General features: G+C 42.9%; 3 protein-coding genes across 3 annotated transcripts; 2 read left to right on the top strand and 1 right to left on the bottom strand.

The window, feature by feature from the left end:
• Window positions 1–2,264: 2,264 nt before the first annotated feature.
• Window positions 2,265–5,533, top strand: rpl14 (ribosomal protein L14). The gene is made up of 6 exons (XM_028396197.1): window positions 2,265–2,365; window positions 2,869–2,970; window positions 3,051–3,145; window positions 4,343–4,442; window positions 5,274–5,327; window positions 5,438–5,533. The coding sequence occupies exons 1-6, from the start codon at window positions 2,363–2,365 to the stop codon at window positions 5,495–5,497; spliced, it is 414 nt and encodes a 137-aa protein (XP_028251998.1). The 5' UTR covers window positions 2,265–2,362; the 3' UTR covers window positions 5,498–5,533.
• Window positions 5,534–7,108: 1,575 nt separating this feature from the next.
• On the top strand, window positions 7,109–18,982 carry LOC114431737 (SNF-related serine/threonine-protein kinase-like). Its single transcript, XM_028399344.1, has 8 exons — window positions 7,109–7,336; window positions 9,444–9,760; window positions 10,036–10,254; window positions 10,687–10,933; window positions 14,162–14,303; window positions 14,920–15,132; window positions 15,441–15,575; window positions 16,142–18,982. Exons 2-8 carry the CDS (start codon window positions 9,638–9,640, stop codon window positions 17,436–17,438), a joined length of 2,376 nt encoding a protein of 791 aa, XP_028255145.1. The 5' UTR covers window positions 7,109–7,336; window positions 9,444–9,637; the 3' UTR covers window positions 17,439–18,982.
• Window positions 18,983–24,035: 5,053 nt separating this feature from the next.
• On the bottom strand, window positions 24,036–26,349 carry LOC114428357 (1-acylglycerol-3-phosphate O-acyltransferase ABHD5-like). Its single transcript, XM_028396706.1, has 7 exons — window positions 26,258–26,349; window positions 25,707–25,789; window positions 25,200–25,608; window positions 24,967–25,118; window positions 24,771–24,882; window positions 24,508–24,688; window positions 24,036–24,408 (listed from the first exon to the last, which is right to left on the bottom strand). Exons 1-7 carry the CDS (start codon window positions 26,299–26,301, stop codon window positions 24,310–24,312), a joined length of 1,080 nt encoding a protein of 359 aa, XP_028252507.1. The 5' UTR covers window positions 26,302–26,349; the 3' UTR covers window positions 24,036–24,309.
• Between the last annotated feature and the right edge of the window lie 651 nt (window positions 26,350–27,000).

Raw genomic sequence — 27,000 nt, 5'->3', positions numbered from 1 at the left:
CCCTGATAACCGCAACTCTGTTAGCAACAAATGTCTTCAGCCTCAGTGCATCATTTGCAATATATTTTAGCACAGCTCTACTATCCGTCCAAAAAGCTGAGAGCTAAAGATCCATCTGAAGTTCCTTTCTCAACACTTTATCCATGTTTACGGCTACCACAGCAGCTGCAAGCTCCAATCTAGGGGTGGTAGTTTGTTTTAGGGGAGCTACTCGTGCCTTTCCCATCATAAAGGCACAGTGCACCTGGTTCTTATTGTTTGTAGGAAACCGTTCCATATCCATGTTCACTGGCATCAGAAAAATGATTCAACTGAGCTGCTGCAGCTTGTCCAAACACTTCAGGTTTAATGCATCTGTTCATTTTAAAAGAAGACAACAGGGGGAGCTGGTTCTCCCAAGTAGACCAAGCTTTTACATATCCTTGATGGATTTGTTCATCCCATGACAACTTTGCTTTTGACAATCTTTGCAGAAGGATTTTTGCAGGAAGAACAACAGGAGCTTCTTCACTTCCTTAGCTCTGTTATTTTTAGGCACAGCTTTCAACAGTGCATGGCTATTGCTAGTCCACTTTGTGAGATAGAATCCACCTGAGATCTTTACTCAAAGCAATAGCATCCTTTTCACTACTGACTGCTTTAAAGCAGTCGTCCACCATCCATTCATTCCCACTGACTTTTAAGATGTCTGTGGAAAAATCCAAATATTGTGTGTATGTTGTGTTTGATAACAAAAAAGTGAAATGTGATGGGTTCAAAATATAGTGCTGGAAAGGGTTAAAGAGTTTTTAGGTATGTATTTTGGTGAAAAACTTACCTGGAAAAAACAGATCGAAAAATTATGGAAAAGTTATTAATGTTATGTGGTCCCTGTCAGGCTGTGCGTGGGGAGCTAGCAGAGACCCAAATTATGATTTACAGAGCAATGATTAAAACAAGACTTGGCTATGGCTGTTTAGGTTTTGGAACTGCAGCTAAATCTGTGTTGAAAAAACTTGATGTCGTCCAGGCAAAAGCCCTGAGAGTGTGCTGTGGGGCCCTCCGTACTACTCCAATCCCAGCCTTACTTGTTGAGATGGGTGAAACACCTTTATTTATTAGGAGGGACAGACTTGTAATGCAATATATAGTTAAAGGTAGGGTAGGAGATTTTGAAAAGTGAGAGTCAGCCAGATTTTGAAAGTAAACACACACCCCTTTCTCTCGGAGTTCCCCCCGAAGCCAAGCCTCCCAACCAGTCTGTTGGTGGCCGAAGACATCATCATGTCTTTCGGCCATCATGCAAGTACCCCTCTGATGCGCGCCGAGCAGGAAGAGAGTGACAACCACACAACTACATGCGCAGGTGCGCCTCGTAGGATTGGTTGATGTTTTTAGCATTTTATAGCTTCCACAGATGATTAATATTCTTCGTTTTAAAGCGAAACTGCCGAACTAATCAGTTGCTATCAGATTGTAAAGAGAAGTTACACTAATTTAACAAAAAGTGCATCAGAATGAAATCCCCTACCCTAGCTTTAAATTGAAAGGTTATGAAGGAAAACACCCAACAAAATCAGTGATGGATGATAAATGGTAGTGGGGAGTGGGGCGAATAAGAAAAGAGAGCTTTGTTTTTAGGAAAAGTCAAGAAAGGGAGAGGCTGGGATTGGAGAGGGGGGTGGCTCCTCGGATCCTCTGGCCAGTTATATCCTATATATATAATATAATGAGGCAGTGGATAAAGCAGCCAAAATAGCCTTAAGAATGGAGCCTAATTTATCAGTGAGTATGGGTGTGAGTAAGGGGGTGTGTCATAAAAGAATATTCCACAACGCTGTGGCAGAAGAAGTGGGAGACTGAGGAGAAGGGGCAGCATTATTTCTCTATTCAGAACAAAGTACACAAAACCGTTATCTTGGTCAAGGACTCAGATTAGGTCATTGTGGTTTGGCATGGGATCTTCCAAAGATTGGGAAACATGAAGACGGTCTTTGCAGAGTCTGCAATAAATTCCAAACAGTTGATGGACTGCTGGATATATAAAGAACAGAGAGAGCAATTATTTTCTGATCTTCTGGACACTGGAATTAACAGAATATCACTGTGAAGCATGTTAAACCCATCTGAAATCCAGCCACAGATTGTGAAAGCAGTTTTGAATTTTATTACAGCAACATCAGTTCTCTTCCTCTGAAATGAATGGGAATACGTTGAACCATTACAAAACTTGACCTGTGAGAGGCAGCAATGTGCCAATTGGCATCAAGTCTGCCGTAAATAAAGAAGAAGAAGTTACACTGCGCATGTGCATGCTGTAAACGGAAGTCGTATGTGCGCCAGGCGGAAGCTCTAACGTCCTTTCTGCTCCCGGACTGCCATCATGGTGAGTTCGCCATGAGTGTTTTAGGACTTTTTAGTCGATTTTATCTGTGTATATATCATTATGTTGGATTAAAAAAACAACCATGTGTGTTGCTCACGCTCAAACACACCACTATATTGAGTCTTTGATAGGCTATAAATGAAAATTTTAGTTTTTAACGTTATATGTAAAATGTCGGCTACTGGCCGCACTACAACGTGGTCTGTTAGGCTGAAAGGGCCTGGAAGTGTTCTATGAAGGAAACGCTGTTAACGTTTTTTGCAACAATAACAGTGATTTTAAATCATGTAATTATGATGTTAGAATATTCAAATTGGTATATATATATAGTAACATTATGTGTACAACGCAGAGTTTAGTAAAAGCTTTGGATAGTTGACGTTAGCTAGTTGGTTCTGTCCACTGCAGTGCTACAATCGCCCGTTGCTCAGCCTCAGCTTGCTCTATATATTTACTAATTGTAATGTGCAATTAGTAATGTGCGGCTTTCTGCTCTGTTACAGGTGTTCAAGCGCTTTGTTGAGATCGGCCGCGTTGCCTACGTCTCTTTCGGACCCCATGCCGGCAAGCTGGTGGCCATCGTAGATGTCATTGACCAAAATAGAGTGAGTTTTTTGAAATTCATTGGACTGATAAGCTTATCTTTATTTTTGGTGACTTATTTATATCTTCTTGCGTTTTCCAGGCTCTTGTTGATGGTCCCTGCACAGGAGTCAAGAGGCAGTCTATGCCCTTTAAGTGCATGCATCTCACAGACTATGTCATCAAAGTACCTCACAGGTGAGTGTGGACCAGACAAGCTTTGCTCTGCAAGAACTGCTCTAATAGAAAAGTTATATGTAGGACTGGGCTATTATGGACCAACATGCATGTCTTTTTTTGAACTAACAGCGATTTACTTTACATGTATATGTGGCTGCTAATCTTTCATGAAATGCTCTCAGTTGGGATGTTTTTTTGATTCAGTGAACATCCACTTTCCAAAAGAGGTTTTAGATATATGTTAGGGGTGGGCGATATGGCAAACAACAACTCTGATAAAGTGCACTCGGTATTAGTTTTCAACAAACATGAAAATACAATTACAGAGCAAAATAAAGTTTGATTTCAAATAGGTTAAAAAAGAAGTAAAGAAGTTATGTAATTCTGTAAAGTATTATTCAACAGTCAGTTAAAAAGACCAAAGTGTGCCTCCTAAGGTTAAACAATGAATAATGGGAATCATATCTAAGTAAAAATGGACCTGCTGCTGTCACCTCTTTCCACCGTTTCTTAGAGTCCTCATATAGAGCATCTTCATCAAATGCCTGCGTTATCATTGTTTTGGCATAACGTCATTATCTGTTGCTCTGTCTGCCCCAAATTTTCCTGAGGGACCTTCCCAAAGGGAATTAAGTATATTCTATTCTATTCTATGTACGCATGCATGCACAGAACTCCTCATACAGCCCTCCCACTACACACACACGTGTGTTTCGCTGCTGACACAATTGCTGGTAAATGTTCAGAGAGGTGGGCGCGTATGTGCCCATAGCATGATAATGCATACATATACACGTGGTCCTTCCACTGCAGCACACGTTGCGTGCAGACACGGGTATTGAAGACGCGTCGCTACGGCAAACACAGCAGCCAACATATACGTAGAGTTTGTTTTAAATCCTTCATCATTTATCGTCATAACACACACCCCTAATATCTCCTTTTTCATTTTGTTTTCTAAATGTCTGTTATTTGCAGTATTTACAATTACTTATACTGATAAAATAGCTATAGTATAATAAATTCAAAGGAGAGCATCTGAGGGCTGCAGCCATATATGGCAGGGTGTCGTGTAGGACACACGCACACACTTGTACACATCGGCTGCAAATTTCTATAGATCACATAAACCAGGTGTTCTTTTGTTGTTCCATGTATATTATTTTTACACAACACAGCCCTTTATCAGTGCTTACTGTATGCAATGTTTCACAGTGCCCGCCAGAAGTTTGTGAGGAAAGCCTGGGAGAAGGCCCAAGTCAACGAGAAGTGGTCACAGAGCAGCTGGGCCAAGAAGATTGAGGCCAGACAGAAGGTAGTGGCTGAGTTTTGTTTTTTGGTCATCAAATAAAAATATCATTGATTAACTGTGGGGGTCTGTAACTATTTACATTTTTGTTTTGACTGGAGGGGGTATACATGTTGTAGACTGTTGGCAAAAACATTTTTATATGAAGGAAAGAGTTTTAACGTCCCAGCAGTAAGGTAGTTTGTCATAAAGTATATAGTTACAGTGGCAGTTAAGACTCCTGTCTCATCTGAGTGAGCAAACTGATCATAGTGGTATTAGGAGTAGGAAAGTTGCTTGTTTCCAAAAACTTTCTGGTGCAGTGGTGGGTTTTTTTTGTTGTACTAATACTTGATGTGCTGAGCTGATCAATCCATCATTGTCAGTTGCGGGGCTGAGACATCTGTTGTGATTAATTAGGCATTAGAACTTAATGATGATAAAGTTACTAGACATGATTCATGTTTGGAGTGCAGCCTCTGCTGTTTGTAGATTATGGTTTAAGTTGTCTTAAATGAGCATTTGTCTAGATGTTTGCAGAAGTGTCTTTCAACAAAACATTGCTCACATTAAAAAAAAAAAAAAAAAAAAAAAAAAAACACGACTATTACCTATTCCCAATGGCTTGCTCATTAGACAGTGGCTGTGTAGCTCTGCTATTTTTAATCGGAGTGACAGTGTTATTACCTGCTCTCCATTTCTTTTTGTCTCTCCTTTATTTGGATGGAGTAATAGTTGCACAAACAAATTTGTCACTATTCAACCCTTCCATGAAAGCACATATCCAGAATTTGACATAAGTTGAAGAAGCAAATCACTCAGACTACGTGGCTGACCAGTTCTTAATTGTCTTCGCAGAGGGCCAAGATGTCGGACTTTGACCGCTACAAGGTGATGAAGGCCAAGAGGATGGTAAGTGCAGCACAAACCCACCACCTCATTCAGGCAGACAAGTAACTTCAGCTCAGGTCTGGCGGTCATTGAATATTTTCTGATGAATGCACCATTTTGTTTTTGTGCAGAGGAACAAGATCATCAAGCATGAGGTGAAGAAGCTCCAGAAAGAGGCGGCAAAGAAGTGAACAGTTTCCACAAAATAAATCTCCTGTTCAATTGTTCTTCTGTGTCTTCTCCTCATTTTGATATAATATAAAATACAAACTCAAGTAATGTCGATGTAACTTTAAATCGGTTTCCATTGTTTTTCAAATAAGCATATTAAATTGATGGGTGCCGTTGACATTGTTTTATGCACATTTTTATGGGTGTTTCCTTTCTAATTTGTTCTTGTCTATTACTTAAATTTGATCATCTGGCATAAGAGGGTATAATTTACGATTAGGAAAAATATCCCTTGTGAAGAATATTGCACTAATCCGTGTATAATATATTTTCTTGTGACTTACACTAGATGGCAGTCCTGCCTAACAGTGTAGCAGGATGCTTTTGTCTCTTGCTACTTTATGGCTACAAAAATAAAGGGGCTCAGACTCATATTGGTACATTAGAGGCCCTCTAATGCAGGGGTGCATCTACTAAATAATGGAAGAGAAGCATGTTGTCTGTCAGGCTGTTAAAAGTAAATTAACATTAAATTACACTGGTGCCACTAAACAAACCACCACCAGACAGAGCTGCTTGCCACCAGTTCATCTGAAACAGATTATCATTAAATAAAATCTTTGAATAGGCTGCAAGCCAGTGCTGGCTGAGATAAGCCTTCATGGTGGGAGATCCACCATGCAGCCAAACAGGTTCTACTTCAAGTCTCACAGAGAGGAGCTTGTAAATATTATATAACAACATTTGAACATTGCCCAGCTTGTTCACTGAAGAGAACAGGGACATACAGCCAATGCCAACACACCTCCCTATCTCACCACCACCACCCACCAGGCTCTGCATTCCTCTCATTTGTAGATGTGACAGAGGATGGCTGAAAAGTAAAGAAGGACTGCAGACTCGGTACTCTGTCAGCTTACCAGGTTTAAACATAGGAAGATCAAACCCTAATGACCCTTTGTTCTTCTGCAGCCTGACTCCCTCAGTAAAGACCTGTTTATGTGTCAGCCTCACCTTAATTTTACGTATAAAGCTTTATAATGTGACTGTAATGTATGAACTCTGATCGGACAGAGAAAATAAAGTATATTATTCAGTGTGTATCATCATGGGCCTGATAAACACGCTTTTCTCTCAGCGTAGCTCTGACGTCAGAGATGAATGGTACCGATGCGCAGTGATCACTGAGCTGTCATTCAGCTCTAACACTACCGGAAACCAAAGACAGCCTTCCTTCAAAATAAAAACACACTAGTTTTATATTTATAGGCTGATGATTTTTTTTTTAAATCCTCTTGTCTGTTTATGCAGTAATGAGGTGTAGAACTTGTTCTGTAAATATTACTGGTTTTAGAAAACATGCTTACAGAACTGAATTGATTGAATTTTCATATGTTGAATCCTACTATTAAGACTGTGTTAAATCATAATCTTATGTTTTGTTCACTCATTCTGTTAGACATCACATTATGATGCATGACTATGACAATTAATAGTATTTAATATTTTCCAGATGTTGTACTATGTTTTTCCGGCCCAGTTTACAGTTTATGAATTATTCAATGCTTTTATTTTGAAAGCCAATCGTCCCGCTTTATCCTGCTACCCTCGTTCACTTGACACAGCTGAAAGCGCAAGAGCGAGAGGGAAAGAGAGAGGTAGAGTTGACAGTGTGACAGATTAACACGGGGACTCACTGGAATAATCTGTGACCGGGGTTTGCTGTCAATCTTTACCGACTGTTTAACTGACTGGCGGCCGGATTTCCTGCCTCAGCTTCACCGCCCGGTGCCGCGCAAGCACCCGCACCTTTGAAGGGAACAGACAAGACGCCTGGCGCTGCTTCAGATTCCTCTGTGGTAAGTAGGACTAGGGGTAGTGCATGCATGCAGGCGGACGGTGCGGGCCCGTGTAGTAATGTGTGTCAAGTTGGCATGGAGCTCCGTTTGGATCTGAGTGGGGGACTTTTCTTTAATGCGCATCATGTCTGCACGGCTCTCACACGGTGTATGTGAGGCTGTTGGCGCAGGCTGGTCAGCTCTGCACTGTCATGTTATTGTGGATGCAGCCAGCAGGCATGTTGACAATGGAGAAGGGGGAGGAGGAGGAGGAGGGGGGGGGGGTCGGTCGTCCCATATGGGCAATAGCACCTATGCAGGGAAGATGAAACGGTGCATGATGGATGTCCTTTTAAGTCTATGCATGTTAGTGCAAATGTAGTAGTGTTGTATGTATACAGACATCTAGTGAGACTTTATTTTGAGTAAATATAGTTTAATATTATAATAATATTTAGTACATACCATGTGCAATAAAAAAGATTTGAGTCCTACAGAAAAGTCACGGTTAACAGCAGTTGCTATCACCATGACAGTACATTTTTAGTGATGTACAGCAAGTAAACAAACTACAAATAAAAAAAGAATAAAATCTTTAATGTCTGTGTGTAATAATCTAGTGATCCCACTCATGAGTGGGACCTACCATCCTTATTTATCACACATCCAGCAGCTAAAATTTAAGCAGCCACAGTCATAGTGTAATGTCATTTACATGTGAGCCAATTTGTGTCTTTGACATAGTGATATCATAATAAAATGTACCAGGAAACTGATTTAACAGTTAACCAGAGATTTGATAACCTCTCACTGGTCCATATTCTTATCTCCAATCTTACCGGCTATCAGAACGGAGCAGCTACTATAACAGGTCCTTGACCTCATCTGTGTGTTTGTGTACTTTGTGCACACACATACACACACACAATAAATCAACAGACCAACAGCACCTGGGAACAGTTACACAACCAGCCTGAAAGCAAGCATGACTAGTACATGACATGTTAGAAAGCCTTTATTTAAATGGCAAGCTGTATTTCAGCAGCTTTAAACTGATCAAGTGATTACGCACACTCTCTTTTGAGGTAAATAAGAAGCTTGCATTTAGACAAGCAGATCAGCCATTCACAGATGAGCTAATGTTAATACCCAGGTTTGACTGAGGCCAGCTCTGCAGTTCATCACCACACATTGATCCCGCCTAACCTGCCCACACCACAGCCATAGCTGTGTGTGTGTGTGTGTGAAAAGCAGGTACATGTGTGCTGTCTCTCATGGCTTCAGATTCTGGGAACATCAACACCTACATGTTGTCATTGTCAAGAACGCGAAGAGTTCAGTACAGTTGATATTACTTTTGCGTCTGTGTGATTGTGTGTGTGTGTGTGAGAGAGAGAGAGGCAAAGCATAGACAGATAGAGATGTCAGCCTCCTATAATAAGAAAAATGACTCACTCTTTTCTCACAGGTACAATCCTGTAACTGAGGATCACACAAGAAACTCCAAAAAGCTTTTTAGGCTTTTGTAGTTTCATTAAAGCAACCACAGACTGCTCGTGGGTTGGTGATGCTTCTATCTCACAGTATCTTTGTATGTATCTGTAGGCGTGTCCCCTGGCAACAGTTATGTGGTTTTGTGTTGTCTTTGTGAATTCAGGTGAGCGAAACACACCTAGGTGAGGATCACCTCCCTGGAATGTTCTGTGCCTGTACATTGTGTGTTTTCTCAACCGTTGCCGTGCTCTCGGCACGCAGGTAGATTCCTGGAATTGGTATGGCTTGCGTCCCTTGCAGGCGTTGTTTCATAACCAGGGGCTGTTAGGCAACACAATGTGTGACGAGAGCAGTTCCGGGTGAAGGTAACGGAGGGTCAGACGTGAGCATGACAGCATTTGAAATGGATTTCTTTCAGTTTGGTCAGGCTTGTTGGGAATTCTGCCATTTTTTGACTGGTTCTAAAATATTTTGGTCTGACATTTGAAGATTTAGCTTGGGTTATGAGAATATTTTTTACCAATTAAAATGAATGAATGGACACAAAATCAACATATAAACAAACAAAACAAAACAAACACCATGATCACTTAAACCTCACCTCTAAGTTAGGACGTTTTTGTTTTACCCTTAGACCATGACAGGATGGGATTGAACTAACTGGCAGCACCTCAGAAGCTACCTCAAAAACAGCTTGCAGAGGATCAGCCTCCTCAGCACCGCAAACCCTGTCTAAGTTCAATCCACTAAGAGATGGAGAACTGACATCTGAAGACCAGCAGGTGACACCAAAAGCAGCTCCCCCTCCTCCCCTGTCCACCGGCAGCCATGGCAGGGCTCAAACGTCATCACGATGGGAAGGTTGCTGGGCTGTACGACCTGGATAAGACGCTGGGCAGAGGACACTTTGCTGTGGTCAAACTGGCCCGCCATGTTTTCACTGGGGAAAAGGTAAGTCTGTGTGTGAAAGTGCAATGCTTTAATGTGTAGGGTTTTATTTCCTCATATTTAAATAAACCCTCAACCTCGCCCTTAGAAGCAAACATACCAAAGCCAGGTGACTAGAAACTGAGTAATGCCTGAGTGGGTTGATGTGACAACACATTGTGTTGACTTATAGTCTTATGTTGGTTCTAGAGGCATTTTTCATCATAAGAAAACTGATCACTAAATGTTTGTTAGAGTTTTGCTTGATAAACATTACAATTCATGTTTCTCTCTCCTAGGTTGCAGTAAAGGTGATCGATAAGACTAAGCTGGACCCGGTGGCACGGGGTCACCTGTTCCAGGAAGTCCGATGCATGAAGATGGTGCAGCACCCCAATGTGGTGCGCCTCTACGAGGTCATCGACACAGCCACTAAGCTCTACCTCATCCTGGAGCTGGGCGATGGAGGTGACATGTACGACTGCATCATGAAACACGACGGAGGCCTCAGTGAAGAGGTGAGCCGAGATGCGTGCTGCTGATGAACGTACGCTTCGAAGTATTTCTGCCGCAGGATGCATGGTTCTAGCTGCAGTTGACCTTCAAGATAAGGCAATAATACGATCAATGGGAGTATTTCATTATATTATATTAATGTAAATTATAACAGTGACTCTTTATGAAACAGAGTTTTGATACTTCTATGTAGTGAAGGACAGTTCAAAGGTAGTTAGAAGCTCACCAATGCATTGCGCATACAGATTCTTTGAAGTTAATAAATTCCAGACTGTGGGAGGCAGCGGTGTGACATTGAGAGTATAACACCAAGTTCCACTGCAGGGGTGATACCCTTTTTATTGATTTATTATATCTGCTAACTGATGCACAACATTAAAATACCTTTTTTCCATTGCTAACAATGCTTCCACCTTTGTCCCGTCTCTCTGAAGGTGGCCAAGTGTTACTTTGCCCAAATCGTCCATGCCATCTCCTACTGTCACCGGCTGCACGTGGTGCACAGGGACCTGAAGCCTGAAAATGTGGTGTTCTTTGAGAAGCAGGGTGTCGTCAAGCTCACCGACTTCGGCTTCAGTAATCGGTTTCAGCCTGGGAAGAAACTTAACACCTCCTGCGGCTCGCTGGCCTACTCAGCTCCTGAAATCCTGCTGGGGGACGAGTATGATGCACCTGCTGTGGGTAAGTCTGAAGAATCTGTGCTGATTTGGGTAGTTGTTACAGCTTTTAGCTTTACTAGAAAGGGGACACCATCTCAGTCTGTAGTCTGGTGTGGTCCTAACAGTAAAACATGTTATCATCTATCAGCCTGGCTAGCTGATGCTTTCACAGGCATGCCCTTGGCCTCTGCTTACACTGTGACTGTACTACATGACCTACAGTACTTTGGATGGACCCGGCAGACAATTTGGCACACTGGCAGCGTTATCAGACTGCTGATAGAGGGAGAGGAGCTGTTCAAAGTCCAGAAAATGTTAGCGCACCATGCATCTTAGAAATGAGATGATCCTCTGTGCTGACAGTGCTTTCTGTGTATGGTAAAATCTGCTATCAGATCAGACTGAAACTGGCTTCCTCTGCTGTCTTTGTGTTCTACTGTGATTTGAGAGCACACACACACACACCTACACACCTGAAGCAGCCTCACCACCCCTCTCATCGATACTGATCCCAGTCCTTGCTGAGCTGCAGCTTAGATATTAAATTAAATTGTAATGGAAAAAGAAATCAAACAGAAGAGAAGCGAGGAAGAAAACAGACTGAGGGAGAAAAGGCATCAACAGTCCCTGTGTCTACCCAGAAGCCTCTGCGTTAGTGCCAAAGTGGGAGAAAAAATACAGGAGAGAAGCATTTTCTGTTTTTCTGACTGAGTGGATTTGCACTGGCTATTTTCTTCTGCCTGCCTTCACTCCCTGCTGCTCTCTTTTGTGCCAAGCAGCTCCCATATTTTAAAAGGAGTAATGACAGTCTTAGTGTTTGACTGCAAGTGTGTAATTGTGAGTAGCTGGATATGTGAGGTCTGTATGTGTGTGCACCCTGTTCTCGGCTGCCTGTGTCCTATTGTTCATTCAGTTGAGATGATGATGTTTTGATTGCTGGGATTATCCATCCAGCCGGGATGGTAATATTGTGTGATTGTATCAGTCTGTATATGGAACAGGCTAAATAGAGGGCAGCAGGACTGGCATTTGGGACTTTGAGGTAACCTGGCCTGGGATTACACCTCTGCCAAAGGTACCTGCTGACAGTCTGTAGGGTGCTGAGTTTTTCTGGTGAGGTGCCAGGTGGCGGCCAGCCCAGTTTGGAGCAGAAAAAAAGAAGCTGTCCTCACTCGGCTCTCTGATGTTGGGCCTTTTTGTTGCTCTTTTGAGGAAGCATTAAAAGTAACTTCAGCCTAAATGTGAGTTAGTCCCATTGATTGTGCTTAAGTAGACAAACTGCTGAATAGCAAATCTGCAAAACTGCATTCATGTATTAGGTTCATAGTATCCGTCACCCTCCCTGGATCCACCTCTTTGCCCATTGTTGGCTTGTTTGAAGACAAACAAAAGCATGTACGACGTCTTTTTTGACAACTTATGATTATGATGATAGACCAATAAGTGCTTTGTTTTCCTATTGATGATCGTAAGTGTGTGGGCTCTCTCTCTCTGCTTTTTGTCTTCAGTTAATAGAAAGTTAAATATAGATTTCTGTTTCCTCCCAAGAAGCACAAGCTGGTCTTAAAAATAATAACTAGCCTAATAGCAATTGCACGGAGCATGCATCATTCAGAGCATATCTGTGCATAATTGAATAGAAAGATTTTTTTTAGCAGCACAGGATAGTGAACTTGACCCTCCCAGCCTCAGGGTTAATGGTGTTAAGGCACATGGGGCTGGTTATTGGTTATCAGGAGGAGGCAGTCCTGTTGGGATGCAGTGCATGGCAGCAATAAGGGATGTTTACACTCGCAGCTGTCATCACTAAATTGCCGGCGTTGTTAGCACAAATGATGCTAATGTGCAGTGACGTGAACAGTGTTATCCAGAGATGTGTCAGCCATCTGGTTTATAAATAAAGTTATTGAGGAAGGAAGTTTGGTGGACCGCTGACGCAAGTAATGAGGGAGCAGGGTCGCGGTTGCTAGGATACATTGGCTAGGGGTAAGGTGGTGATGGGGACTGCAGCAGCATTTGCTCCCTCCATCAGCAGTATGAAATGCTCCTTCACAGCCTCAGTGCAATAAATACTCTCCACCCACAGTAAACTGGCACATTTTACTTTGCCAGATTGAAATCTCCAGTGTATCCTGGCAATAAGAAGTGATATGGAGACATATCACCAGGGGTGCTGAGGACAGTTTACCCCCTTTATTCTGTGCAGAATCTCAAAGCACACAGCACTCTTTTAAGGTCTAATTTTGACATGAACTGTTGTGTCTGAAGAGAAAACACAGGAATCCACAATGAATGTTATGAATTCTGTTATTTATACATACAGCTGGGTATTTGGATTTTGCAGCCGTGGGCGCAGAGCAAACTTCATTATTTGTAAATGTAAAAGGAAAGAGGGACACAGTTACTTTGTTTGATCAAACGCTGATCTGTCCGCAGAGCATAGTGAAAAAGAGCAGCAGACAAAGGGAGCGTCCAAGGATATCACATCATTGTTATTGTCTTTTAGCTCATTGTTTTTATTTTAAGGCTCACAATCTAACTGTTGTAATTCATTTATTTCAGTCCAATACATGATTAGCCACAGTAATTGAACCACTATGAATAACTTTATCTGTATTCAATGGCACCTCTCCAGTGGTGGGATGTAAGGCAGGAAGAGAACAGAAGCAAAATTACAACATGACATTTTTTTTCACCTTATCTTAATAATAACAGACTTTTTCTGAAAAGGGGTCATAGTACTGACTAAGACCCTGATTGTGTTACTGTCTCTGCAGAATGTGTGTCAGTGGACCATCTTGCTGACCCGAGCAGCAGTTAAAGCCCCGAGCAAAGAAGTTGCTCTTTTAAAATGGCTAATCGGACCGAGGAGAACTGTTCCATAAATTTAGCATTCGCATGAAGCTTTGAAGGATGAACACGTTAACCCACTTTCCTGAGACTGTGTGTATGTGTGGGAGCTCGTGTGACGCTGGCAGCCGGCAGCAACGCAGAGCCTCATCCTTGGTTAGACAGATGTGTCCTAAGCTTGTTCATATTTATGGAAATGACTCTAATAGAATATGAATCATGCTTCATTTGAACTTTGGGGGGGAGACAGCTCTTGTTTTTTTTCTTTATCTAGGTCACTAAGCAGTGAGGACATACATGCTTCACTTTTTTTCACCTCTGTGTGTGGCAGTTTTTTTTTTCTTTTTTTTTTGCACACAAGCATTTTTGATATACAGCCATTCTCTCTGTGTCACTGCAGATATCTGGAGTCTGGGGGTGATCCTCTTCATGCTGGTCTGCGGTCAGCCGCCCTTTCAGGAGGCCAACGACAGCGAGACGCTCACTATGATAATGGACTGCAAATACACGGTGCCTCCACACATCACCAATGCATGCAGAGAGTGAGTAAGACACACACAGACCCACACAGATGGACAGAGTACTCTGCAGGTGCTGCATATTTCATGTTTGTAGATGTGTGAAGAAAAGAGACCAAAGAGAGCGTTCTTCTCTCGTCTGCCGCTGTCCTGCTTTCACTCAGTGCTGCAGTCAGCTGCTCCACCAGAGATGCAGTGCTGCGTTAAGTGTATCTAATGCACCCTTTAAAATCAGCCCTCTATTTTTAACATTGTGAGGGTTTAACGATGCGGCAAAGAAGAGAGAGGGCAAAATACTTGCTGAATAATTTTTACTGGCTTTGAGGGTGCACATTGTTTTTTGGAGATCATTTCTTTATGTTGACTTTTACACAGTACTTTAAGTATTGGCACATATCCTAGTTCATGTGTTGTTTTTATTTGAACACCTACACAGATCTGTTGCTCATGACGTCTTTAGGAAAGAGCACTTTTTCTGCCTTTGCTTGGCTTCACTGTTTTGGTTATTTTAGGGTCTATTAGGTCACTATGGGCTCAGCCTAACATGTGATTTTCATTACTACTAGTCCTAAAGGAATTGTTTGAATAATCCTGCAGATTTTTCTTACTATTTACTAATCCCCAATGTGACTCTCTCCAGTCTCATAGGCCACATGCTGCAAAGAGACCCCAAGAAACGGGCGACCCTGGAGCAGATTGAGGCTCACGAGTGGCTTCGAGGCGTCGACCCCTCCCCGGCCACCAAGCTGTCCACTCCTCTGGTGTCCTACCGCAGCTTGTCGGAGGAGGAGCACGGCTCCATCATCCAGCGCATGGTGTTGGGAGGCATTGCAGACAGAGATGCCATAACTGAGTATGTGTCCTTCTCTTTTCCACACCCCTAAATTCACTTGCAGCTTTTCTTTCCTGTGTAATCTCCAAAAATTTGCCACGGCTCGCTCAACCTACTTAGGTCTAATTGAGTGTCGTCAACAGTTTAATTGCCATTAACAACCAGCTGGCAGTCAATCCTGAGCTGTTGCCATGTCAAATTAAATCTCCACCCCCATCACTTCCTTTTGACTCACGGTCAGGATTTGGCACTGATCTATGTGTTGATTGTGTGTGTGTGTGTGAATAAACTGTTGTGCGCTCTGGAATTTAAAGTGTTTTCCCTCTCAGGGCTCTGGAGTCAAACCAGTACAACCACATCACAGCTACCTACTTCCTGCTGGCCGAGAGGATGCTTAGGGATCGACAAGAGAAAGAGCAACACAGCCAGACACGATCGCCCAGCCCCAGCAAAGCTCAGTTCAGGTACACACACAACAAACACACACACACACAACACAATGAAAAAACATTTCTATAGAGAGACAGAATGCTGCCTCTGCGGTGTTGTGTACTGTCAATCTGACAGCAAATGGACAGACAGCGCCTATTTTACAGCTGGAAATGATGGACAGACTGAGAACAAAAAAGAGGCTACGGATCAGCAGCAGTCAGGGATGCTCTAACAAAAATACACAGAATTAAAGGACAAACTAACAGACCAAATTTAGTCAGTTTCACTGAGCATACCGAAGAACAGACCCAGTCCATTTCAGGCAGATGGGGTGCAGGAAGGGCAATTCTACCTCCTAACAGTTGAAACAACAATGACAACAATAACCCTAACCTTGGTCCAGTGTGACTGTTTTTAGCTGATCTGATCTGACAACGCAGCTTAAATTTAAGAAAAAATGTAAATAATACAGATCTTGCATGCCCCTGTGTTTAAATTTGTTTGCTAGAAAATGTGTATAATAAATCAAATAAATAACTTGCATATACTACACCCAGTTTTGCTAATTCAAGTCAACCCCATGTTTAATGCTTAATAGGCAGTCTTGGCCCACCAGAGTGGATGTTCACCAAGATGTCAGTGATGGTTTGGGGGGTCCACCTATCTCCCACCCGGGCGGGCCTCAGTCCCCTGCCCGTAGTGCTGAGAGTCTCCACAAAGGCCCAAGGCCCAAAACAGCTCTTCTGGATGTCAGCCAGCGGCAAGACAACCCCACTACTGCACCCAGCCAGCAGCAACCCGTGCGACAGAACCAGGAGAGGGGGCTCAGGCCTCTGGCAAAGCCTCACTCCAACTCACTCAGGCTATGTTCGTTGGCCTCAGTGGGCCCTTGCAAACCTCGTAGTCCAAGTCTTTTCAGTGTGGAAGAGGATGAGGAAGAAGATGGAGCTGAAGACAAATGTTTGCCCCCATCTATGCTGCCTACTCAGGTGGTGCTACGTTGTAAAACCTCCTCATCATCATCTGTGTCTTCTGGTAACCGACTGACATCACGTATGAGTGCTCCGGTCCTCAACCAGATCCACGAGGAGGACAAAGAGGAGGAGGAAGAGGAGGACAGGGAGTTGCATGGATTTGGTCCACCCAAACCCAGCCTCAGCCTCAATCTGAACACAAGAATACCATCACCGTCAACGCTCATGTCATCACCTAAAACTGCTAGTGTAACAGCACCAGTTGCCACTTTCACTCCCAGCTCAGAGACAAGTGACGATGACACAGAAAGCCACGATAAACCAGATACAGCAGCTGCAATGGGACAAGGGAATGAGAGAGAAGGGAGGAAAGAGGATAGAGTGAAAAGGGGGGCAGGGCAGGGCAGTCCTTCTCAGTGTGCCAGTCCAGGATCAGGGTCGGGCCAAGGTAAGGGCACAGCCAAAGCTGCCAGTGGCCTGGTGGAAAGCCTAAAGCTTATGAGCCTGTGCCTGAGCTCTCAGTTCCACAACCTGACGGGAGGAGGAGGTGGAAGTGGTGGTGCTGGCAGTGGTGGTGTTGGAGGAGAGCCCCAGGACCGTCCCATGTGGAGGATGTGCATGGGTGGCTCCACCGGCAGCCTGGATAAGGTCTCACTCCTTGGTGGCCCTTCACCAAGGGGTAACCTTTACCACCAGCCCCCTCTGGGGGACACGTTGGCAGACCCACTGCTGGAGGGGCCCTGTTCAGGCACCCTGAGGCTGGGAGAGCTGGACCTGGCCAGGGAAAACCACAGGAACATGAAGAACCGTGTGTTACAGATGCCTCTGAGCGACAAGACTCTGTCCGTCAACATTCACCGCAGCCCCAAGGAGGGTCTGCTCTGCACTCCCACCCCACACAGCTGCTGCCAGGTCATTTAGGGTGCAGACAGCCCCACCATCAGCTGCTGCACCTCCACACTCCTCCACTCACATTCATACACACCTTATTGTCCTGCTATCATTTCACTTTTGTCACCATGGGCTCAGATCAGTTAGCTTTTTTTCTTTCTTTTGTTTAACACTTAATGGTGGATACCTGGGAGAAAGTCCAAATGCCAAAAATGCACATTCAGAGACACAAAAGAGTCTCCATAGAGGAGACTGGGTGCAATGCCAAGTATGTGAAGCACTTTCAGCAGATGAAATAACACACCGAGGAGACATTTTAACCTGCAGGTGTGTTTAAATAAGAGACATTAAGGAATGGAAAGAGACACGGGAGGTGCTCACTACACAGTTGTATACACTGTTTGTACACATTTTCACACCTACATCACTCTGATAAGCTGACAAAAGCGAACGTTTTAGTATCATGTTACATATTGTCTTCTGTTGTACTTTAATGCTGCGTTTTTAATATAATTTTTTAAATTATTTTTTGAGACAATCATTTTATCTTTTTTTTAAATTCTGACTGAAAGTGTTAAGTGTGTTATCATTCAAATGAGGACTAATACAGGGTGAAAATAGACAGCAGCACTTATGTTAAGATGGTGGCACACAGTATTGTGTAGTTTATCACTTTTATTTTTCTATCTTGAACATGCTGTGCAGAAAAGAAGACGCACACTCACAAGTCTCTGCAGTTGGACAGCAGAGTTTGTACATATGTGAATATCTTAGCAGTACTCTGTACCTGTAGTATTAACGGTAACGTTGTATTGCAGTAGAAACCTGAATACTAGATCCTTATACATTGTTATTCTTTATTCTCACGGGATATTCAAGGTTTTGGTGGAACCGAGAGGTAATTGGTGGAAAAAAAATGGAGGCCGGATAGAGAGGCCGACGCCCTCTTAAATAGCACAGGCTGCTCTGATTGGTTAGTTCCAAAGGCCTGAACAGGTGGGAGGGATATAAAACTTGTGAAAGCATTTCATTGGATGCAAAATGAGTGTATGCTTCTATGTGCAGGATGAATCAATAACCATTTTGCCTTGTTTTCCTGGAAAAAAACGTTCAGGAATATCTACAGAAGAACCCAAATTATTTCCCATGAAATGGCAGCTCTTCAAATTCAAACCCAAACCATGAACATCCCGTAACTTTCCAGGATCACAGTAGCCACTGTTGTAGCATATTCCAAGACAACAATAACAACGACTGAGGGGGTTTTAACAGAACATAACAACACACGCTCCTCCCAGTGTCGGTCTGTGTAAATGGATGTGTGACCCACCCCTAGTGGAATATATAACTTGACAGTGCATGTGCTTTTTGCTGTAGCAACCTTATTCCTAATCCACCGAGGTCAAGCCACCTGTCGTATAAGTAACAGATTCAAATGGTCACTTTACTGTAACCTCACAGCAATACCAGCGACTGCAAAATGTACAACAATAATGGATGTGCCATATCTGTCTTGAGCATATTGTACTGTATGTATATGATAGAGATCTATTAAATAAAATAATGTGAATGAATCTGGTGTTTACCTTTATTTTCTGTGAAATGGAAGATTGAAATTTTAGAACTGTAGATATCACTAACTGATTAAGAAGTAATACTTTAAAATACAGCTCTAATAATATTCTCCACCTGTGCATACAAAGGTGTGAAAATATCTGTTGGAGAGGGGAGGGGAGGGTGGGTCACTCGACACCCACGGATCAGGTCAAATTTGCATGTGGAGTTTGAAGACTGTTTCGCAGTGTCAGCGCCACACAAATCCACACATGCTGCATTTATGGGCTGATGGGAAACTGGGTAATTGGGGCATTTGGTGGATTAATGTGATAATTTTATTCAGACAATCACACTTTGATTAGAAAATGCATTTAGTAACAATCGGCTGCTATAAGTTAACATTTAAAGAACATTTATATGTGGGATGTAAGTTTAAAGTTAAATTTATTTAATTCATTATTCAGTATTGTTTCCTATGTGTTTAAGGTGTATATTTTTTTGTGTGTGGATTAGATAAACAAGAATTATGGAATACAAATTTTAAGATTTGTTTTATCCAATCTCTTATGTACATACATATTTGTCACAGGTGAAGACGGGCATCATTTTAATGCCCAGGTTCTTTTTAGCAGTAAAGTGATATGCCATCCGAGCAAAAACATGAGTCTTTGTTATCTGTAAACAGAAAAGCAGGGATTATCTCTGTGGAGGAGATGTGATTGAGCAGAGTGAGCCAGTGTGCATGGCAAATTCTTCCATTGTGTTTATTTTCCTGAATGGTCTTGATGCTTCCCCCCTACAAACACTGCAGGGAGTTGTAATCTCTGCAACATCTGGGCCACTGTTCCACATCAGCCAGCTGGGAGGAAATCAGATCAGACCAGATGAGCTCTCGGGTCGAGGCGTGAACCCGTGTGACCCGCTGCCTCACACACACACAGACACACAGACACACAGTCTTTCACAGACACAGCACACTGTCGGCTTCGCACAAGTGGGCAGAGGCACAGAAGCCTTGTAGCATTACACAAATGAGCAGGTGACAGAGTTGTCATTCAGGTCTCAAACAGAGAATGGATCACAGAGGATAGTGTGTCAGAGAGAGAGGATGTCATGTGTGCACTGCCGCACGTGGTGGAATCAGATACTGTCATTTGCCCACAATCTTCTCACAGCAGCAGGAGGCATTGCTGCTGCTGCCTGATCTTTTTTGTGTGTGCACAGGCTCCACTGTATATTACAAACAGTAACATACATTTTTATAGTGTTTACAGCAGTAACTTGTGGTTTACGCCATCCTGCCAGAGCTGCATCTCTTGACCGTTTTGGGTCTGTCAGACATTGCAGAGCTATTAATTCAAACAGATAACAATAGATTGCACGTCCAGCCATATATTTGCAATGTATGATCTGTGTGTGCTTAAAGCTGCAGACTGTGTGATGAATCTGTCAGCAAAACATTTACTGTCAGTGGAGCTGAATGTCGAGGCTGAACTCCTGCCATCAGGCTGTCAGCAGAGCTGCTGATAAAACTGCTGCAAAGAACAAAACACACACACACACACACAATGTCTGCAAGCCATACGGACACCTCTTAGACTATATACAGCCTGCCGTGACACTGCACTCTTCTGTTATTTGAAAACTTCATTTCAATGTGACTGTGGCCAACCAACCAAAACACACACACACTCTCACACACAAACACGGAGTATATCTCTGGGTACACAGACAGTGTTTGGGCATCTGATGGAGCTTTATTTATATGACATTGAAAAGTGTGCATGTGCAGTGATAACGTGTGTGTATTCATTTGATTTCACTATTACGCAGAAACATTGTGTTTGCTCGTGTTGTGTAATGTGAAATCAAGGACTACCAGTAACAAGTGACACAGAGGGGACCATTCAATTACTGACATTACAAAGAAGACACTTATAAACATGTGAAACCTGAATTATACTGTATGACCAAAAATAGAAGAGTAAACAGGCAAATATAAAAGGCTGAGGCCATCCACACTTACACTTAAAGGGACATCATATGAAGGTAACAGATGTATTACTGTTTGCAAGGACATCAGTGGCAGACTTCCTCCTGAGCCTCATCCTGTTGTTTCTGAAGGCTGTTTTTATTGATCTTAAATATATAATATGAGGACGGCCCTTCAGACATTACTTAAATTTGTGTCATTAAGAAACAGCAGAGGCTTCTCAACCTTGAGGCAGAAAACCTGGCAAGAAAACCTTTTGTTTTGGAAATAATTAGCAGTTGTAGCCCGTGGTGTTTTTTTTCCCCCTCACATATGGTTAGAAGAGCAGCAGACAATAAATGTTCATTGTTCAGTCTGAAGGGGGAACTCCATTGATTTTTTTTACATACTCAGAGTAATGAGTTGCATCTGAAAACAGTTGCGTAATGTCTTTTATTGTAGAGGAGGAGCATCATTGAGTAGGATTAGTTCAGCAATATAAAGACGAAATCTAAGAATTGGGACTTCTGCTATAACCATGTAGGCCTACACAATAGTGGCAAATAATCACAGTTTATACATGCAAGATCTGTAGATATGTGGATGAGGGTGGCCTAGCTGCAAAATTGATGTAAACAAACTGGTAATCTGCTTGGTGACAGGAAGCAGCTCAGAGACCATATTTATTTCTGCAGGGTCGATAGTTTCAGTGAAGAGAGAAAAATTAACAGCTTTACAGGATTTTATGAATCAGTAGCACTTCAGTATCCGTCACTGCTGAGATGCTTTCCCACAAGCTTCAATGTAAAAGTCTCAATGGCTCTTCAGATTCCTTTAATTTCGTCGGCGAGATGAAGAGAAGTCATCACACCGACAGCTTTTCCTGTGCCGTGCCTGTGGAGAATAAACCAACCAGCTGGCAAACCCGGGCCCTGGTTTCAGTTTGTTCTTTTCCTGATGCACTCAGTCAGAATTTAAATGCTGTGATCATTAATTTGTGGCTTTCGGTGTAATGTGAGAGCTTGGAGGTGCTGTGAGGTGCTCTCGCTGCATAAATACTGAGAAAATGTTGAGGTTCTGCACCTTTCAGCTATTTGGTGTGACTGTTATTTAAATCAATAGACATGAAGAAAGAAAGATTGTTCATTTAACACTGATTCTTCTTCTTTTTTTTTATTGTGTAAATGTCAGTCTGGCTGCTCTTCTTTGTGGGTAAAAATAAATCTCCTGACTGTAAATATCATCAGTCACTCATAGGTGAACTATAATTGCTCAGATCAGACAAGAGGGGAGTGGAGCTGCCCGTGCATGATGCATGCATCTCATTACACTGGTTTGATTGTCACATGAAAAATTAGCTTCATTGTCAGAAGGATTAGCACAGTGATGATGGATAGCTTATCTACTGAACATTTTACTTGCAATAATATGGATTATGAGAAATTATTACGAGAATTGTCTAGTCAGCCATGCAAATCAGGAAATATCAGTTATTTTTAAAACTGAGCTTTAGCTGCACGTCTTTGTTGTTTTGCTGATTAAAGCTTCACTAAGCACTGTCGACTGTCGAGTAGTGTGTGTTTCTGTGTCCACACACCTTTTATGTGCAGTTATTTCAGGCCCTTGGGCTCTCAATTATATCCAAACCCAGTATGAAAGATCCTGTCACTTCCCTCACTTGTTTCTTTTTTCGTTATGAAATGATTTCATGACCATGTGACTGAATGGGTGACAGAGAGAGGGAGAGAGAGAGAGAGAGAGAGAGAGTGAATAAGTCTTTTTAATTGAGCACATTGTGCGTGCACGTTTCCATGCCCGTGCACACGGAGCTCCTGCTGAATGTTCCTCAACGTCTTTAAGAAAACAAACAACCCATAATTACCCCGTCCAACCACAGCATCACTTCCTGCAGGTCTGCAATCCAAAAGACTCTGTCTCCGTGGCTACCCTGTTGCCAGGAGACAGTTCGGGTGGGCCGGGCTGATGTCTCAGAAATGACATAGATGGGCAGAAGTAACAGTAAAAGGCCACTGGATGTATCTCCTGCTATGTTTACCTTGATTTGTTTACTGAGCTGCAACTTTTAATGGCAATGATTGCAGACAGAGTGGAAATGAGTCATCTTTAAAGGTACTCCCCTAGGTTGACATTCAGCAGCAACCAATTGCCAAAAACAACACTGGTCCTTATAACACGTTTACATGGATAACGTGTCCCACTCAGGACAGTCACCATGGCAACAAAGAAAATGGAAGAGTAACTTGTTGCATATGGGAAAAGTTTATATAATATGCACCACTTCTGCTTCACTTGCAGTGAAAGTCTAACTGCTCTTTTGTTTTTGTATGAGGATGTGTTGTCTAAATGTGTTAAATGCCTTCTAACACAGATCTTTTTTTTTGTATGTTTTAAATTGTGCTGTCTTCCCGTCAGCTTGAATTCTTTGCCTTTGTGCATAGCACTCCAACAAAGCGCCTTTATAAAATGTTCAAGTTTTTGAATAATATGATAAAAATGGTTTTAGTGCATGTAGAGAGCAGCTAGAGATTCCACAACACTTGTTATTAAAATATTGCTCCTGTTGTTAAATCATACATTCACTTAATTAATGCCTCCTCATAAGCTGTTTTAACTTATGGCAATGCCTCTTCAGACAGAAGGCCTATTTTAGGCCCAACACACGTCTCTGACCCTATTCTGTCACTGCAGTTGTGACTTAGCAGTGAGCCGAGTGTCGTACTGCTCTTAAAGCGTCACTGTCCAGGTCTCCTGAGTAGGTCACTCAACTCAATATGCATGTGAGGGAGCTCTGTATGGCATTCACAGCAGAATAGAGTGGAGGTGAAGTGCTGTTACTCTGCTGCCATCTGCTGGCCACTTTCTGTCTCTGTGTGTTTCAGAAGAAGCAAAGATGTTTCCTGAATACACACAGCAGCCCTTTGCCCTACATACTTCTCCCTCATATCATCTCCCAGAGTGGGTGATGGTTCACTAAAGGAACATTCTGTGTGCTTTGTCTAATACTCTGTCCAAAACAACATTTTTCCATTCTCTTTCTCAGTCGCCCAGGAGTTTCTAAGAAAATAAACAAAGTGACACAGACTGCATGGCACATTTATTTACAAATGTATTTACATGAGGCTGGAAGAAGAAACCCTTGATACAACCTGACCTTAGACCTCAAGCCTCAGGGAGTATTAGACTGTGGAATGATGAGTCAAGTGTCGTCAGTCAGTGTTGGGTCTCTCTTAAAGAGTAAAGTGCATGATAAAGAGGGTTACAGTTAAACTGTTGGGGTTGTGTAATGGTTATGGATTGGCTAATGCTTGTGCTCTCCTGCGTAGGACCTCTCACTGCTCTCTTCTCTCATCTCTACTTTCCCCTGCTGCCTTTGGCGAGAATCTGAAGGACCGTCTGGTTGAAGTCCTCTGGCTGGTCAGCGAAAACGTAATGACCCGCTCCTCTGATCACCTGATTACAAGCACAAACAGTTCACAGAAATGGTCAGAGGTTTTGAGGTTAAGCTGCTGTGGTTCTAAAAGGCAGGTAAACATCTGAAAGAGAACCTACTGTGATTTCCACATCTGGCCTGGATTTCTTGAATGCATATCCAGAGTCGCTGTCGATGCTGGAGCGTGATCCATAAATAAAGGAAATAGGAATGTCAGATTGGACCTGACCGATCCTCTCCAACATGGGTCTCTTAGCCCAGCCGTAGGGAATGGTCATATTCTTAAAAGCTGTTTCTCCGCTGAAACAGACAGAGAACACAATTATCTACAAGCGTATGTGATGTGTGTGGAAATAATTGCTCTGTGTGAAAAGATCCTCACCTTGGCGTCTGTGCGTTCAGGTGGTAGATGTAGTCAGACACGGTGTTGTCGTCAAACACAGAGGAGTATTTCTGCTTGAAGTCTGACCTGATGGTCTGAACCAGAATTGGGCCTGAAAAAGATAACACAAAAAACATTTACTCCACCCCGTAGGGAGCCTACAACTGTGCAACTATGTGTTTGTGTGTGTGCTGACCTAGAGGCCCAGCCAGTCTGAGTCCAGCCAGAGGGTTAAAAGGGCTCATGACGGCCCCCATGGCTCTGATCCACACCGGGATGGAGGTGTGGTTGGGGTTCTCTGGACGTTCTGGAAATCCCCACGGCTCCACCAGCAGCAGATGTTTCACCCTGCACACACACAAAAAAGTGATTAGAAATATATACATGTATATTTACAGACCTGAAGATAATCCGCATCTTCTCACACACCTGTGTGGATATTTGAGTGTGTAGGCTGTAGACAGGTATCCTCCTAGGTTGTGCCCCAGCAGCACCATCTCCTCCAGTCCCACTTTCTCTCTCCACTCCTCCAGGGCTGCCACAAACTGCTCCTCTGCTTCCTCTGAGTCTGTGCTGAACAGGGGACGGCTGCTTCGGCCAAAGCCTAGCAAGTCCAGAGCGTAGACTGGTCCACTGCTGGAGAGGGAGTCCAGGTTCTGGGCCCACAGGGCAACGCCACCTCCAAAGCCATGAAGTAGAACCAAAGGAGTTCTAAATGGTACAGGGGGCTGTGGGAGAGATGGGGAGCTGGGCTGCAGCTGAGTGGAGAAAGCTAGGGTCCACAGATAGTTACTGTCGGATATGCGGACGTGCTGTCTGGAGAAAGGTCGCTTCACAGCTGCAGCAGAGGACAGTGGTGGAGGGAAAGAGATGGTGAAAGTAAGAAATGTAGGAAATGTGCTACTTCAGATTTGTGTCAATTTAACACTCTCTTACTCTTGAGCATTTTTTCTTCTGCATCTTTCAGCTGGGAAGGAGAAGTGGGGCACCAGGAGGGAAGCCAGCTCAATATCCAGGAGCTGCATTGGGATTCATGCAGCAGACAGGCAGAAAAGACACATGAAGCAAATGCTAGCACAAACAAACTATAAACTGAACTTTGACCACATGACATGTTTGTTATCAGGGCTCCCGGTATGCAATCTTTCTTCTAGAAAAACGTAACATGCAAACAATAGAGACACTGTGTTCTATGTATTCTGTAGTTTAATGTTGACTCCAACATACATGTTTAAAAGACAAAGGTTCAAAACAAATACAGTGTTTGCACTACAACGAGATTTACAAAAGCAGAATATCTCCTAAAAATTAATTTTATCACTACCCAACATAAAAAGATGACCTATTTCCACAGAACCAAGTATGTTTCTCCATGACACCAAGTAGTTTTGGTTAAGCGTGTTCTGTTCTTGAGGTTTTCAGTTTTCAGAGTTAGTTGAAGAAAACTCCGCTGCTCGGTAATGTAAGCGTATAAAAGCTCAGCTCACCTCTGCTCTTTGGTAGCAGGCTGCACCTCCGCCATCCTTCGCATGGTGTGAATGGTCTCGCGACTTGAAACCTTGTGCACAAAGTAGTTAGATTTTCATATGGTGCGTTCATGAACATACCGGAAAGAAAACATCAACTACATCTGTGAAGTCATAGTACATGTATTACAAAACACATTTTTTTACAAACAAGTGTATTAAATTATGTGAATGTTTTAGGATGACATTTTTTCCTTAAGGGCATTGTGAAGCTGGAAGATCGTCAGTGCGTGATCTTAGTCTGAAGAAACTGTGGAACGGTCCTTGAAGGCAGCGGCGCGCTGTGGCCCTCCCACACAGGTGAGCTGTGAGCAGAGGCTGCAGGACTTTTTGAGGGTTTTGCAGATATCTGCAGGGAAACTGTGAGGCATTCAGAGACACCGCCATCAAACTGAAGAGGTAATATGTGTTACTAGTATATAATGTGCTGATAAGAATTAAATTATTTGTGAAATATTTTGACACACACGTGCAAACTGTTTTATGGATGCGTTGCGCTCCAGTTCCAGAATTCCGGCTGCATTTAGTTTAGTCACTACTACTACTACTACTACTACTTTTTTAAAATTTGACATGATTTTGGCCTTTTGTGGGTATGTTCTTATCACATTGTGAAGCATCGTCTTAAAATTTTCATGGCTACGTTGAACGGCAAGTCCCGCCCCTTCCGGTGGGCCCATACAAAAATAACCATGTCAATTTTT

This window comes from Parambassis ranga, chromosome 2 (assembly GCF_900634625.1).
Source record: "Parambassis ranga chromosome 2, fParRan2.1, whole genome shotgun sequence".
Taxonomy (NCBI): Eukaryota; Metazoa; Chordata; class Actinopteri; family Ambassidae; genus Parambassis; species Parambassis ranga.
Note: the sequence above shows the minus strand (reverse complement) of the source record. Positions and strands in the feature narration are given on the sequence as shown.

Excerpts from the sequence above, each read along its gene's own strand:
- rpl14 (XM_028396197.1), top strand. Across the intron at positions 4,443-5,273 it reads AGATTGAGGCCAGACAGAAG|AGGGCCAAGATGTCGGACTT; the intron begins GTAGTGGCTGAG and ends TTGTCTTCGCAG. Across the intron at positions 5,328-5,437 it reads TGATGAAGGCCAAGAGGATG|AGGAACAAGATCATCAAGCA; the intron begins GTAAGTGCAGCA and ends GTTTTTGTGCAG.
- LOC114431737 (XM_028399344.1), top strand. The coding sequence starts at position 9,638 with ATGGCAGGGCTCAAACGTCATCACGATGGGAAGGTTGCTGGGCTGTAC. Across the intron at positions 10,934-14,161 it reads GTATGATGCACCTGCTGTGG|ATATCTGGAGTCTGGGGGTG; the intron begins GTAAGTCTGAAG and ends GTGTCACTGCAG. Across the intron at positions 14,304-14,919 it reads ATCACCAATGCATGCAGAGA|TCTCATAGGCCACATGCTGC; the intron begins GTGAGTAAGACA and ends GACTCTCTCCAG.
- LOC114428357 (XM_028396706.1), bottom strand. The coding sequence starts at position 26,301 with ATGCGAAGGATGGCGGAGGTGCAGCCTGCTACCAAAGAGCAGAG. Across the intron at positions 25,790-26,257 it reads CCTGCTACCAAAGAGCAGAG|CTCCTGGATATTGAGCTGGC; the intron begins GTGAGCTGAGCT and ends ATCCCAATGCAG. Across the intron at positions 25,119-25,199 it reads ACACTCAAATATCCACACAG|GGTGAAACATCTGCTGCTGG; the intron begins GTGTGTGAGAAG and ends GTGTGTGTGCAG.